The sequence below is a fragment of the Stegastes partitus genome, unplaced genomic scaffold (genome assembly GCF_000690725.1).
Source record: "Stegastes partitus isolate 25-593 unplaced genomic scaffold, Stegastes_partitus-1.0.2 Scaffold489, whole genome shotgun sequence".
In the NCBI taxonomy this organism is placed as follows: domain Eukaryota; kingdom Metazoa; phylum Chordata; class Actinopteri; family Pomacentridae; genus Stegastes; species Stegastes partitus.
This window is the reverse complement of record NW_007578220.1, coordinates 317254-333043: the sequence shown is the minus strand read 5'-3', so window position 1 is coordinate 333043 and position 15790 is coordinate 317254. Positions and strand designations below refer to the sequence as shown.

The 15790-nt window shown below is 40.7% G+C and overlaps 2 protein-coding genes across 2 annotated transcripts; one reads left to right on the top strand and one right to left on the bottom strand.

Moving 5' to 3' along the window:
- Positions 1-348: 348 nt before the first annotated feature.
- LOC103361169 (Ig heavy chain Mem5-like) lies at positions 349-3083 on the bottom strand. Its single transcript, XM_008287182.1, has 3 exons — positions 3037-3083; positions 2566-2931; positions 349-2048 (listed from the first exon to the last, which is right to left on the bottom strand). Exons 1-3 carry the CDS (start codon positions 3065-3067, stop codon positions 1594-1596), a joined length of 852 nt encoding a protein of 283 aa, XP_008285404.1. The 5' UTR covers positions 3068-3083; the 3' UTR covers positions 349-1593.
- Positions 3084-4411: 1328 nt separating this feature from the next.
- On the top strand, positions 4412-13968 carry LOC103361168 (uncharacterized). The gene is made up of 6 exons (XM_008287181.1): positions 4412-4458; positions 9648-9980; positions 10839-10880; positions 10978-11088; positions 11183-11217; positions 13352-13968. The coding sequence occupies exons 1-6, from the start codon at positions 4413-4415 to the stop codon at positions 13472-13474; spliced, it is 690 nt and encodes a 229-aa protein (XP_008285403.1). The 5' UTR covers position 4412; the 3' UTR covers positions 13475-13968.
- Positions 13969-15790: the final 1822 nt, after the last annotated feature.

The window sequence follows — 15790 nt, the reverse complement described above, 5'->3', positions numbered from 1 at the left end:
TTTGATGCAATACAGCAAAAAAAATCATGTTTCATACTTGCATTTTATAATAAAGGTCTTATTGTTGTGTGTAATTGTGATGTGTTTCTATAAATCTAGAACTCACTTAAAAAAAACTGAAAATAAGTGAATGTAAATGTACTTAAAATTGATTGAAATACCTGACAGTTGGCTCTTAATTTTCTTTACATTTACAAATGTAGCACAAAGCATGACTGATATTTAAATAACAAAGGAAATTAAGTTTAAGAATTTCGCAAAACCAAGAAAATAAATAAATCCCCGCTCTCTACAGACAGTGTAACATTATTAACCAATACAAGAAAATAAAGACAGTTTGCAAAAACAAAACAAAAAACTAAACTTTTATTTCTTGTTAATGAGCACTGATTTTAAATACGCATACATATAAGCACAGAAAATGTGGTGACAATGATTTCAGAGTATCCAGAAACACAACAGCTTTATAGTATTGGGGTTATTTAAATGTTGCATATATATCTGTACATATCACAAATCTGATCTAGAAACAGACATTTTCAGTTTTTGGCAGCTTTACTGTGCTCACATAAATGAAGTTGCTGAAATCAACTGAACATCACATATGAGTGAGCGGACTGTTCTTTTTCCTGAACTAATGTGCGTCTACCTCAAATAAACTCGCAAAAAAAGAAAACCGCGCGGTACGACTTTCTTTCACGTCTCACATGCAGTGACATTTCAGCTTCGCTGCAGAATAAGGTCACACCTTTGAGTCTTTTTTTTGTCACACTGCTGTGGTCAGCAGAAACTCGAGAGAAACTTCATAGATGGTGGGAGAGTTTGGCCTACTTGAAACGCTGTGCTTTCTTTGTTATCACATACATGTGGTTTTAAGCAGGATGCCTTCGTTTTGTTGCAAAGAAACTCCACCCTGAAGATATTCAGTAATTCAACCTAAACTTATTTTGTTCTTTTGGATTTATAAAGATGCTTTGATTTACATATTTTTCTGATTCTGCTGTCAGATGAAATAGTGATTAAAACGCATAAAAGCCATTCAAGCTACATGTTAACCAGCATTCACTTCCGAGCATCTGCTGCGTAACGCTAAAATCCTGATAACCACGACGCCGTCTACTAAAATCACCGAACACTTAAGTTAAAGACAACAAGAAAGCAGCTATATTTACATAAGAGAGAACGTTAGAGGCAACAGAATGCATTGCATTCACACCTTTCAGCAACTGTGCGGTCAACTGTGCTGCCCTGTCAACCGCTGACTCATTGTTTTATATGAATTTCACAACGTAGATGAGTTTCAGACTGACAGTCTATGTCAGCAATCATCCTGAACCTACACTGATGGTGTGTTGAAACTCTGTCAACCCATTAAATGGTGGTTATTATAAATTTGGTGCAAGTGTCACTATTTAAACCAGCAGTATTTTGTATAATCACAGCCAAATAATTTCAGTTAGAGCCAAACAAAAGAAGCATACGTGTGCGCAACAACCAGCACAGACCAAAGGCGAAGTTTTATTAGACTAAGTTAAATAATGCAAAGGGTAATTTGAGTAATTTGGTTATGTTACATCTGTGGCTGCATGGATTTTAACAGGTCTTACTGACATAAACAATGAGACAAACAGTTAGAAAGAACAGGAGAATCCCCGTTCTAATGATAGACAGCCAGGCTAAGATTCTTATCTGGGCCACTTGGTCTTCGACAGCATCTCCGACCAGCAGCGTGCTTCCATTTCCGAACAGAATCTCCCCGCAGGAGGCCACGGCACAGTAGTAGGTCCCAGCATCCGAGGAGCTCAGGTTCACCTTCTGCAGATGGTACACGCAGTTCTGTGAGGGAGGCGCCGGCGCAGAGACGGGTTTACACCGATCCCTGTGCGCGTGAAGGATTCCTTGACGAGATCCGTGTCGGAACCAGTAGACGCTGGGTTCGTCGTCACAGAACCCAGTGTTTACTGTGCAGTTGAGAGACACAGAGCCTCCTGGAGGGATGGTCTCTGATGCTGGCTCCTGGATGATTCCCTGGTGCTGGCGCGTAGCTCCTAAACAGAATTACCACACACGGAGAAAATAGCTTTTCTTACACTTGATTTTTGTAAATGTAGTGTAATTGTAGCCTCTCATTTTATTTTGGAATTTATATGCATTTATGTGTATTAAATATTTTTTGTTTCGTGGGACTTGTTATTTTTTGTTTTGTTTAATTTCTGTTCTTGGATTGAATGACAGTAAAAATGTCAATTAAGGAATAAAATTTGTAACATCTAATGATTCTTAATTCGGATTAGTTTAGCTCAGAAGCCAATAAAACATGCAGCTATTAAGATCAATGCACATGATTTGAGTTTTACAGCCCGCTAACTTGCTTTTATTTCTACTGACTGGTTGCTCTTTATCCTTATGAAAAGTTATGATGAGCTAATTTGACTAAAACTATCAAGAGTTACAAAATCTCTGCTCTGTATTTACTTCTCTAAACATATATTTTCATACACAACGAACACTAAAACAAAAAACCCATCTCAAGCCAACACCAATGATAATACAAGAACACAATACCTTTAACACTCAGAAAGACTCCTTCTCCAAACTCCACCATGTTGGAATGTGAGCTCCCACAGTAGTAAGTGGCCGAATCTGAGAGCTGGATGTCGGAGATTTTTAAATGATTCATCCCTTCGTCCCTTTCCACGGTGAAACGGGGGTTCTTCTCCAGCCAGGAGAAGACTTTGGACGAATCACCAAATTTGTAAATCGTGGACAGGAGCTCAGGTTTGCTTCCTAGCTGCTGTCGGTACCAGGAGAAGTGCATCGCCACTTGGCTGTTATAGAAGCAAAATAAAGTCACATCATCCCCGACGGTGACGGCTTTCACTCCGGTGTCCTGTCTGAGTGTTTGCGACTGGATCACAGCTGACAGATGAACTGGGTCAAGAAAATACATAATCGTCAATAAACAGAATTTTGCCAATCAATTTATAGCTTTAATTAGACTCACAGCTACAATACATTTTGTGTTCAGAGACTTACACACTCCACAGATGATCACGTACGGGTGCATCCTCTCAGAGGTGTTGGCCACTGAAAGCTTTTACCAATACAGCAGACGCCTGCTTAAAACTGGGGCTGCGTCTGATTGGCTGGTAAGAGGGTCGAACTCTGTGACACCTCAAGCATCTGTTTTGGCCCCAATAGGAAATGAATCGAATAACACAATGATGAGAGAGAAAATGGCTTGACAAGGTCGCTACATTTTTTACTTTTTTCATAAAATGTTTCCTTTTAGTCAATATTGATAATTTTCAATGAAAAAAAAAAGTTTATTTTGAGTTTAACAACCGTATTTATCAAGGCAAACAGGTAATAATTTTAATTACACACAAAAACAATTAGATAAAAGCTACTGAACATCATCAAACAGTTTCCTTATCGCTGCTCATGAAGTGAACGCCACCCAGGCCGAACGCAAAACATGTCAAACGTCAGATAAACTTTAAACTTTCAGGTGGCCAATCACACTGTTTGCTACCAACATCAAGCAGTAAAGATGTGTACGTTAGTTTTGTTTTTCTGTCCCCATTGTCAATCATTTGCCTTCTTCAAGGGGATGTAAAAACCACAAACACTAAACAGACCAACTCAGAAAAGGTGAAAGAAACGTTTCTCATAGCACTTAAGTCCGTCTGTGGCTCCCTTTGAAGCCAGACTGATGTACAGAGCCGAGAAGGTCAAACATGTACGCAGTAGAAATCCCTGTGTGGGCAACGCACAAAACGTACTGCCAATTATTTTGCTCTTCTTCGGCTACCAGAACAGGGTTTTTCTTTAGCTACGTTCACACCATCTACACCGACATTGGGTAATGCTAAGTATTTACTTCAGTGGAAATGAAACTGTGCTTGAGGCCGGGCAGAGATCTGCAGTGCCTCCTGGAGGGGACTAGCTTGATAATGTGGTGAGTCAGATGTGATTTTATCTGTCTTGCTGGTTATGTAGTAACTCCGCAGAATGGGGATTTGTAAGTTGAGTTTCAACTGAGAACAGCTGCACACAGGAGTAGTGGCTCCTGCACATCTGGAGATAGAACCTGTGGGTGAATACAGTGCTGTCTGGGACCAGGTTTATCTTACACAGGCGATTTGCAAAGTAACTAATTGAACAGGGTTAGGATTTGGGTTATGGTTAGAACACCGTACCATCCACCTGTATACTGAATAAATAACAAAATATGATCTTGATTTTATGTCCAAACTCTTGTGCAACACTCAAGACTTAAGGTGTGGCTGTCTTCCATGATGCATGATGAGTTCATTTTTTTTGAGCCATTTCGGAACATGCACTCAGTTCCACGCCCCTTGCTCATGACACATATAAAGTGACCTGATTGTGACAGTGTGATAAGCAGGATGAGGGGCTGCACAGCGATCACAGTTTTACTTGTCTGCAGCCAGAGTAAGTGCCGTATTGAATTATTCTCAGCAGCAAAAACATGAAAACTGTCTTTTCAATCCAGACCTTTACTATTAATGTTAAATTGTAAAGCAGTTGGCGTTAAATTTATCATGCTCACGTTCTCTCTGCTCTTTCTTTCAGGCTGCATCTCTGAGTCTTACTCTGTGAAGGTCCAGTCTGGTAAAGACGTCACACTGATGTGCTCCAACATTTCCACCACTTCAACTCAGACAGACTGGTTCCGAGTGGTCAACAGAACAAAGCCCAGCTGCATCTCCTCTATGTATAATGCTGACACCAATGGTTCACTTTGTGACGGATTTCAAAATGGAAAATTTGAAATGAGTTCCAACGTCACCACTGTCTTTCTGAAGATCAAGCGAGTGGATGTATCAGACATCGGGCTGTATTTCTGTGGATTTTACATAAGAGAACATACAGTCATTTCCACTTCAGTTAAGCTGAGGATTCAAGGTAAGATAAAGCTCTTTGTCAATTTACTTTTTAATTATCGCATGTAAAGCATGTCTTGAGTTTATAATCACATTAGCGTGAGAACAATTCTGTTTTTTTTTTTCAAATAAGAAAACATGCCTTTAAACTCTGCCAGCAGGTTTCAGAAGGTTAATGCGTATAAAATAATATAATGCTGATGTTTCTTTACAGGAAATAATGAATCCGATGATGAAGGGGATCATCAGACTGTCAGTAGGGATCTTTAATTGTGCATTTTACTGGAGTAATGTCAATATAAACCACATATCTAAAGCTTAACTTTACAGTTTAATATATGTTCTTGTCGTAGACAAACCAGACAGAACGACACACCTAATGAGCGTGATCCTGGGTGGTGTGACTGCTGGGCTCACCATAGTAGTCATTGTGCTGGCTGTACAAATCTGGAAGCTTCAGAAAGGTACAGATGGTTTAGAACCTTTTGCACATTCCAAACTGAAAAGTCCAAAGACATGAGTACTGTCAGTAATAATTAGCTAATCTGACTGTTGTGTTTGCCGTTTAGCTATGAATGCAGGATCACAGGCAGAAAAAAGTGAGGTAAACCCTTTTTTTTAAACTTTTGTACATCGTTTGTTATATTAACCTCTTCCTGTGGCGTCAAACAGCAACTTCAGGCAAGCAGAGAGTCAGAATCTCTCATTCTCTACAACACTAAAAAGAGACTTTCAATCAGATTTCAAAACTATTTTCCAGTCTAATCTTCAAATTTGGTACTGGCAGTTCAAATATTGGTGATTTTGCTAAACAACAGCTGTACTTCCTAAGGGTTGATTTTACTTTTCCCCTCTGAAACACATTCAATGTTCCATCAGCTGAGCGAGAAGTTATTTTATCAAGGAAGAGAAAACTGAGTCTTTCTGTTGGGCTGTTATGACAATACCAGCTATATAATTTCCAAAGTACAGCTGAAAACAGTAAATAGCAGCAAATTAGTGATTTTTAAAAATCCAGTACAACCACTGTAATTTATAGCAATACTGGTTCTGTTATACAATCATAACTCAGCATCTCTACCATATATTTTAATATGGTATCTAAATATTCAGGTTTTGCTTTTCACCGTGACAAAATTGACCAAACTATGATTACAACTCAAAGCCGCACAGATTTGTGGCAAAGCTCCAGTGTGTGTGATACAGTGTGTGACTCTAAATACTCTAATTTTCAGAATCTGAGGTCAGATGACTTGAACTATGCAGCTGTAACTTTCCAGGCAAGATCGAAAAGAAGCCGCAGGCCTGCACCTGTCAGAGCAGTGGAGCCTCATGTTGTGTATGCCGCCACCAGATAAACTGAGGACGCACCTGGAACTGCAGCTCAGAGTTCAACTCAGGCTTTATCATATTCACCTGCTGATGTATTCATGTGTGTGTGTGTGTGTGTGTGTGTGTGTGTGCGGTGGGTGAAATGAGTCCGAGCAAAAAATAAAGTTTCTGTATTCAGACTGAACATATTTGAGCTTGTTTTCTGTCTGTGTTCCAGTCAAAGTCTTTGTCTCTCGTGTAACGTCTGCTTGTTGTCTGAGAGGGGAAAGAAAACTCAGTGTGATAGAGGAGGAGTCACAGAAGGTACAGATGAGTGTGAAACGCTCTCATGGACAGAGCAAAGTGGTCTGCAGTGGGAGGAGTGAGATGTACATCAGCGTTTGACAGGAAGAGACGGCAAAGTGTGGTCTGAGCACAAGAGAGATGAAAACCAAAAGGCCTTGAAAGTTAAAAGCTCTGTTGGACAGTATCAAAACACTGTAACTGTCATGAAAGTAAAGCAGCTGCTCTATTTAGACATTTAAAATGTACAAAATATATATACAGAATACACTCATGCATGGAGGCGACAAACGTATTTGTCAAAAATAGTCTCCACCACAGACCACAAACATCAGAGACCATGAGAACTGTTTCCTTAGCATCCGACATATGAGGCAGTGCTTTCTGTTGCTATGAACAAGTAGTTTATCACGTTCATCTTGTTTCCGTTGCTGTTTGAAAGACTAGAGTCGATGTAGTGAACACATATTGAACTACTTTACATTTCTTTTAAGCGTATCTCAGTCTTATCTGACCTTTAAATCACCCCACTTGCCATGACTTTGCACCAGTCAGCAACAACATTGAAACCACCTCCCAAATACTGCAGAAGTCCAAAAACAATACTGACACTTCAAGACATGGACTCCACGAGTCTGAAGGTGTCTTGTAGTATCAGATGCCAACACATTAACAGAAGATCCTTTAAGTCCTGGAAGTTATGAGGTGGAGCCTCAATGGATTGGACTTCTTTTTCAAGCACATCTCACAAATGCAAATCTTAGATCAGCGAAGCTGGACACCAAGTCAATGCCTTGAACTCTTTGTTATGTTCCTCAAACTACTTCTGAACAACTTTTGCAATGTGGCAGGAAGTATTATCCTTCCTAAAAGATTCTGCTGCCATGAAGGGGTGAATGTGATCTGCAACAACGTTTAGTTAGGTGCTGGGTGTCAAAGTTACAGCCACATAAACATCAGGACCTAAGCTTTCAGAGAGCATCACTTTGCCTCTGCCAGCTTGCCTTCTTCCTGTAGCACCTCCTGCTGCCATCTCTTACCAACAAACACGCATGATGTGAAAGAATACATGATACAGTAAACCAGGCCATCTTCTTCCATTGGCCCATGGTCCAGTTACAACACTCATGTAGCCACTGTAAACACTTTTGTTGGATACAACAACCAGTGTGGGCACCTCTCCAGCTAAGCAGCCCCATATACAGGAAGTAGTGATGCACAGAGTTCTGACGCCTTTCTATCATGGCCAGCTTTGAGGTTTTGAGCAGTTTGTGCTAAAGTGGTTCATCTGTGGAATCAGCACACAGAGGCCAGCCTTTACTCCCTACACGCATTGGTGAGCACCCATAACCCTGTCATGAGTTCACAGTGTGTTCCCCCTTGCACCAGTTTGGTGGGTACTGACCACTGCATACAAGGAACACCACACAAGATCTGTTGTTTTGTGGACCCAGTTGTCCAGCCATCACAATATGGTGCTTATCGAAGTTCCTTTTTTTTAAAACACATTAACTTCAAAGACTGATTCATCACTTACTGCCTACTTATCCCACACCTTGACCAGCACAGTCTAACATAATAATAAATGGTGATCATGTCGTCCCTCAGCGTCTTTACATTCGACATTAACATACGTAAGGCGACATAGTGGTGCAGTACCTTGTTCGTGTCACCTCCACGGCTGGATCTGGTCTTTCTGTGTGGAGGTTGCGTGTTCTCCATCATCACCTGTGTGGGTTTTCACCAGGTGCTCCAGCTTCTTCCTACAGTGCAAAGACATGCTTAAGTTTAGGGCTGGACCAGAATAGCCGAATAGCCGATTAACTGGTTTTAACAAGTTTCTAAATCAAGTGTGAGTGTGCATGGCTATGCGTCTCTCTGTGTTCACCCTGGACTGGCGACCTGTCCAGGATCTAACCTGCCTGTTGCCCTATTTCAGCTTAGATACGATCCTGCTGATTTTTACTGCACACAACAGTATACATAATCTCAGAAGCATGCATCATGACTCAACATCTTGAAGAAGACTGATTCCACAAAGTTGCTCCTCTATGGACTCACATGGAAATAATGGCACACAGTTCCTACAGAGCCTTCTTAGCTGATATACAGTATATCCATGATGTATCATGGGGCTTCCTGACAGAAAAGAGTGGCCACAATAACAACATTTTCCATCTTTTTATTAAGATATTAACAATGCAGGTTTTAAATATTCATTAAGGATCATCTGAGTCCAGCAAAGGCTAACCAACTATAATGTGTTACAGATTTATATCTTCTAACTTGAGAAATAAAAACCACGTACGGACCTTTTTGACTGTTGTTATGTAACCAGCTACATGGAACCAGAACTCAAGGGTCCACATCTGCTTTACATGCAAATGGAAAAGCAATTGTAAAGGTTTAAAAATAAGAGATAACGTCACCAGGACAGCTATGTGCACCAACAAGGCCCAAAAAAGGTTTTTAAATGCACATTTTGCACACAGTTCCTTAGGAAAAGATCATGGAACACCTTTGGAAATAATCCAAACAGTATCCTTACAAAGTAGCATGAAGTTTAAAAAAAATAAAAAATCCCCCAAAAAATTCACTTTGTCTCGTTTTTACATCTTACTCATCATACCAGACCACGAGGGATGAGATGAGGACACTTGCAGGAGTTGCCGAAGAGTTGCTCTTCATGCATCTGCAAGTCTTTTTTGATAATCTTTATTTCAAAATGCACTTAATGCAGATATGACATAAGATATCAGGGCTCCTAACACAGAACTTTTCTACTGAGCCATATTTTAATGTTTAAGGTACTGGTGCTACAAGCAAAGACATTGTATTGCGCACAGCAGGATGAAAAACAGATTACACTCCGCCCACCTAAACCTCTTTATAGGGGCTGGGTAATGCAAACTATCCTTGCAGTGACACCAATACCTGCACAATGAGGATCGTTATGTTGCAACCAGCTTTGTTTCTTCTTGGCAGCCTCAGTAAGTACTGGAACCTCGTCATTCTCAGCAACAAAACAACTAGAAATCAAAATTGCTGATTAGAAAGTGAACTAACACAATTAATTGATGATAACTACAGTAACGCTCACGTTCTCTCTGCTCTATGTTTCAGGCTGCATCTCTGAGTCTCACACTGTGAAGGTCCAGTCTGGTGAAGACGTCACACTGATGTGCTCCAAGATTTCCACCACTATAACTCCCACAGAGTGGTTCCGAGTGGTCAACAGAACAAAGCCCAGCTGCATCTCCTCTATGTTTCTTGCTGACGCCAATGTTTCATACTGTGATGGATTTCAAAATGGAAAATTTGAAATGAGTTCCAACGTCACCACTTTCTTTCTTAAGATCAAGCGAGTGGATGTATCAGACATCGGGCTGTATTTCTGTGGATTTTACATAAATTACCACACAGTCATTTCCACTTCAGTTGAGCTAAAGATTCAAGGTAAGATAAAGTTCTCTGTCAATTTATATTTTAATTAATACATAAAAAGCATGTCTTTAATTTACTATCACAGTAGCGTGAGAACAGCTCTGTTCCCATCACATTTTTGCTGACTGAGGACTCATTTTTCAATGCAATATAAAGTCCTGCAACTCAATGGAAAGTGCACAACAAAAGCTAGTTGCATTAACCTCACATTCGGTGGTGGTCTAATAAATTTGTAGAATGTTTTTCCAAGTAGCTACAGGTGTTGCCAATACTGCAATACTGGAAAGAAAATAGTGGCTCTACATACTATAGACATTTTTTTTGCAAATGTAGAATCTTTGAATGTTGAATGTATCTTTTAAAAACTTGCTCCTCTGTATACTCTTTATGAGAAATGCAGCTTTTTTTTTCTTTTGATCTGCTATGTTTTACTTTCTTTCTAATCTCTCTCTTCATCTCCTCTCTGCTCTGTTCGAACACAGTCAAAAGCCAGAAAGTCACACAATATATTGACTGTTGGTCCCAGCTGAGTCAACTTCAGGCTTCTTGATTGCACTGAGTAACACAGCAAAAACTGTTTATGTCTAACAATTTGTCCGAATGAGACGTGGAATATATTGATTTTGTGGAAATAGCCCAGTGTTAAGCTTAGATATAGCAGTTAGTTTCATGTAACAGAACAAGGCGTCACACATGATATGTTGAGAGACTGTGAAAAAGTTAAAAATCATGAAATTCTTATGCTTTCTGGTTGATAAATGGTCTAATTTGTGTCATTTTTTGAATAAGAAAACATGCCTTTAAACTCTGCCAGCAGGTTTCAGAGGGTAAATTCATATGAAATAATATAATGCTGATGTTTCTTTACAGGAAATAATGAATCCAATGATGAAGGGGATCATCAGACTGTCAGTAGGGATCTTAAATTGTACATTTTATTGTAGTAATGTCATTATAAACCACATATCTAAAGCTTAACTTTACAGTTTAATATATGTTCTTGTCGTAGACAAACCTGACAGAACGACACACTTAATGAGCGTGATCCTGGGTGGTGTGACTGCTGGGCTCACCATAGTAGTCATTGTGCTGGCTGTACAAATCTGGAAGCTTCAGAAAGGTACAGATGGTTTAGAACCTGTTGCACATTCCAAACTGAGAAGTCCAAAGATAAGAGTACTGTCAGTAATCAGACTTTTGTGTTTGCTGTTTAGCTGTGAATGGAGGATCACAGGCAGAAAAAAGTGAGGTAAACCCTTTTTTTTAAACTTTTGTACATCGTTTGTTATATTAACCTCTTCCTGTGGCGTCAGCACTTAACCCTGCAATAACACATATCATCAACTCCTCACTTGCTACGGGTGTGTTCCCTGCTACATTTAAGCAAGCTCCAGTCACTCCAATACTTAAAAAAACTACACTCGACCCAGCCTAGGTTGAAAATTACAGACCGGTTCCACTACTGCCCTTCCTGTCTAAAATACTTGAGCAAACTGTCTTCAATCTAGTCTCTACTTTCCTCTGTGACAACAATCTGTATGACCCATATCAGTCTGGTTTTAAACGGGGTCACTCTACTGGGACTGCACATCTATCTGAAACAGAATCAGTGCGTTCTGCTAGAGCTGCTGGACAGTCTTTAGCTCTATTGCTGCTAGATCTGTCAGCTGCCTTTGACACGGTTAACTATCACATCCTTCTCTCCACACACTGACTCAGCTTGGCATCTCAGGATCTGCCCTCAGCTGGTTTGTGTCATACCTCTCAGCAAGATACTTCAGAGTATCCTGGTGGGGAGAAGTGTCCGAATCACACAACCTATCCACAGGGGTTCCTCAAGGGTCAGTGCTTGGTCCCCTTCTCTTCTCAATTTACACAACCTCACTTGGTGCAATAATCTAGGCCCATGGTTTCGCATACCATTGCTATGCTGATGATACCCAGCTCTTCCTGTCAGTCCCCTCTGACGACCACACGGTCTCTGCCCGGATCTCATCATGTCTTGCAGACATCTCAGCATGGATGAAAAAAACGCCACCTTCAACTCAACCTGTCTAAGACTGAGCTCCTTGTCATCCCAGCTAGTCCCTCTCTACAACAAGAAATCAACATCCAGCTTGATTCAACACAACTCAAACCAACAAAATCTGCCACAAACTTGGGTGTCATGATTGATGACCAACGAACCTTCGAGGTTCATGTGGCCTCTGTTGCTCGGTTATGTCGATTCGCCCTGTACAACACCAGGAAGATCAGACCTTTCCTGTCTGAATCTGCAGCACAACTCCTGGTACGGCTCTCATAATATCACGCATTGACTACTGCAGCTCCTTACTGGCAGGCCTCCCTGCATCCATGGTCAAACCTCTGCAGATAATCCAGAATGCAGCAGCACGTCTGGTTTTCAACCAGCCAAAAACAGCACATGTCACCCCGCTGTTCAGATCGCTTCACTGGCTTCCAGTTGCTGCGCGACTCAAATTCAAAACCCTGACACTTGCTTACAAAACCACAACGAGAACAGTTCCCTCCTACCTGAACGCTCTCATTCAGACCTACACTCCCTCCCGCTCACTACACTCGACCAACAAAAACCACCTGATACCACTGCAACAGGGCCAGAGGTCAATAGCTAGACTCTTCTCCTCTGTGGTTCCTCACTGGTGGAACAAGCTACCAAACTCTGTTCAATCTGCTGACTCCCTCTCAGTCTTTAAGAAAAGACTAAAGACCCAGCTCGCCACTGAACACCTTGGCACTTGACAAACCGAAAACAATCCTTGCTTGTGTTGAATCTGCGCTTAGATGTACTTCGCTTTGGATAAAAGCGTCTGTCAAATGAAATCGTAGAATTGTCAAACAGCAACTTCAGGCAAGCAGAGAGTTATAATCTCTCACCTCTTCAACCCTAAAAAGAGACCTTCAATCAGATTTCAAAACTATTGTCCAGTCTCAAATGTGGTACTGGCAGTTCAAATATTGGTGATTTTGCTAACAGTAATGTAAACAAAATCCAACAGCTGTACTTCCAAAGGATTGATTTTACTTTAGAAAATTGAGACTTTTTCCTGTGCTGTTACGACCATACCAGCTAGTTGCATAAAGTTTCCAAAGTACAGCTGAAAACAGTAAATAGCAGCAAATAAGTGATTTTTTAAAAATCCAGTGCAACCACTGTAAGTTATAGCAATACTGGTTCTGTTATACAATCATAACTCAGCGTCTCTACCATATATTTTAATATGGTATCTAAATATTCAGGTTTTGCTTTTCACCGTGACAAAATTAACCAAACTATGATTACGACTCAAAGCCGCACAGATTTGTGGCAAAGCTCCAGTGTGTGTGATACAGTGTGTGACTCTAAATATTCTACTTTTCAGAATCTGAGGTCAGATGACGTGAACTATGCAGCTGTAACTTTCCAGGCAAGATCGAAAAGAAGCCGCAGGCCTGCACCTGTCAGAGCAGTGGAGCCTCATGTTGTGTATGCCGCCACCAGATAAACTGAGGACGCACCTGGAACTGCAGCTCAGAGTTCAACTCAGGCTTTTTCATATTCACCTGCTGATGTATTCGTGTGTGTGTGTGTGTGTGTGTGTGTGTGTGGGGTGAAATGAGTCCGAGCAAAAAATAAAGTTTCTGTATTCAGGCTGAACATATTTGAGCTTGTTTTCTGTCTGTGCTGTGGTCAAAGTCTTTGTCTCTCCTGTTACGTCTGCTTGTTGTCTGAGAGGAGAAAGAAAACTCATTGTGATAGAGGAGGAGTCACAGAAGGTAGAGATGAGTGTGAAACGCTCTCACGGACAGAGCAAAGTGGTCTGCAGTGGGAGGAGTGAAATGTACATCAGCGTTTGACAGGAAGAGACGGCAAAGTGTGGTCTGAGCACAAGAGAGGTGAAAACCAAAAGGCCTTGAAAGTTAAAAGCTCTGTTGGACAGCATCAAAACACTGTAACTGTCATGAAATTAAAGCAGCTGCTCTATTTAGACATTTAAAATGTACAAAGTATATATATAGAATACACTCATGCACGAGGTGACAAACGTATTTGTCAAAAATAGTCTCCACCACAGACCACAAACATCAGAGACCATGAGAACTGTTTCCTTAGCATCCGACATATGAGGCAGTCCTTTCTGTTGCTATGAACAAGTAGTTTATCACGTTCATCTTGTTTCCATTGCTGTTTGAAAGACTAGAGTCGATGTAGTGAACGCATATTGAACTACTTTACACTTCTTTTAAGCGTATCTCAGTCTTATCTGACCTTTAAATCACCCCACTTGCCATGACTTTGCACCAGTCAGCAACAACATTGAAACCACCTCCCAAATACTGCATAAGTCCAAAAACAGTTCTGACACTTCAAGACATGGACTCCATGAGACACCTGAAGGTGTCTTTTAGTATCAGACGCCAACACATTAGCAGAAGATCCTTTAAGTCCTGAAAGCATGAGATGAGCGAATAAAGTGATGCTGATGAAATATCACCATTTTGAGCTTAGATTTAGCTGATGGAACCCAACATCTCACATCATGAGTTTATGGAGCTTTGGACAGTTAAAAAGTCAATGATTTTATGTCTTCCTACAATTTCTAACTCTGATAAATGGTATCATATAAGTGATGTTTTTTAAAGTTTTGGGGTTTAGAGGGTTAACATTTTTTTGTTGCCATGTCGTGTCATCCTGCATAGGAGACAGTGACAGGTTAAGCGTCTGAACTGTTCAGTGCAAGCTGCTGTGCACTGCCCTTAAACAGAGGCCAGGTTGACCAAATATGAATTTGTCAAAAGAACCTGGTGGCCTTCAGGCCTTTCCTGGGCTTCACAGAAGTTTGGCTATGACTGATTGTCTCCCATACAGTATCAGACTGTAACAAACAGAAGTAGGACAAGTACAGTCTGTGATGTTTTCAGTGTTTTTTGATTCAAAGTACTTCATTTACAGAATTTGGACTCCTATGACCTGAACTCTGCAGCGCTGGTGACAAGAGCAGTGAGAAACAGAAGGCCTGCATCAGACAGAGAAGTGGAAACTCGTGTCATTTACACTGCCAGCAGATAGGCATGCTTTGCTATATGGGTGATGACGAAATCATTTCTTTGTAATAAAGCTACTATAGCCATAGACAACTGGCATTGCTTTGTGTCTGTCCTCATTAACTTCCTACTTGCGAGCGTCAAACGTGCTCACAGGGGCGGTCGAATCGTCTGCCAGGAGGAGGAGGTGTGAATGAGATTCACATCATTTCACAGGAAGAGGCAGCACAGTGTGGTCTGAGCACAACTGAAATGCCTCCACCGTCAGTCGAGCTGTACAGAGAAGCAGAAAAAGAAGCAGTGAGAAGACCTGATTTTGACTAAATGAAATCAACCTTTAGCTTGTATGTACTTTTAAAAAACTATAATGGAACAACTTGTGGTGTCAAACATTGACTGTATGTGTTAGAACAAAGGTCCTCACCACAGGAAGACGTCAGGCCTGGCGACAATCGACTTCCTGTTTTTAAAAAAATTGTCGGTAATAATGAACAACAAGAAAAAACAAAGTCTCCTGATAACCAGAACTCATAGAACGCCTGGATTCTACGGCAGCCTTACTACAAAACACAAGCAGTCAAGGTTTACTATAGCAAATACTGTATTTTCATTAGACTTAATATTCCTGAATTTACTGAATATTATTGTTTTAATCTTATTTTATCCTAACAAAGTGAACCTGCTTATTAAAAATACAAAGCTTTCTTCTTTTTTTTTTTCTCGACTATGTTTGCATGCACACAAGCCACAACTTTTGTGCCCCCTCCCCCAGAAAT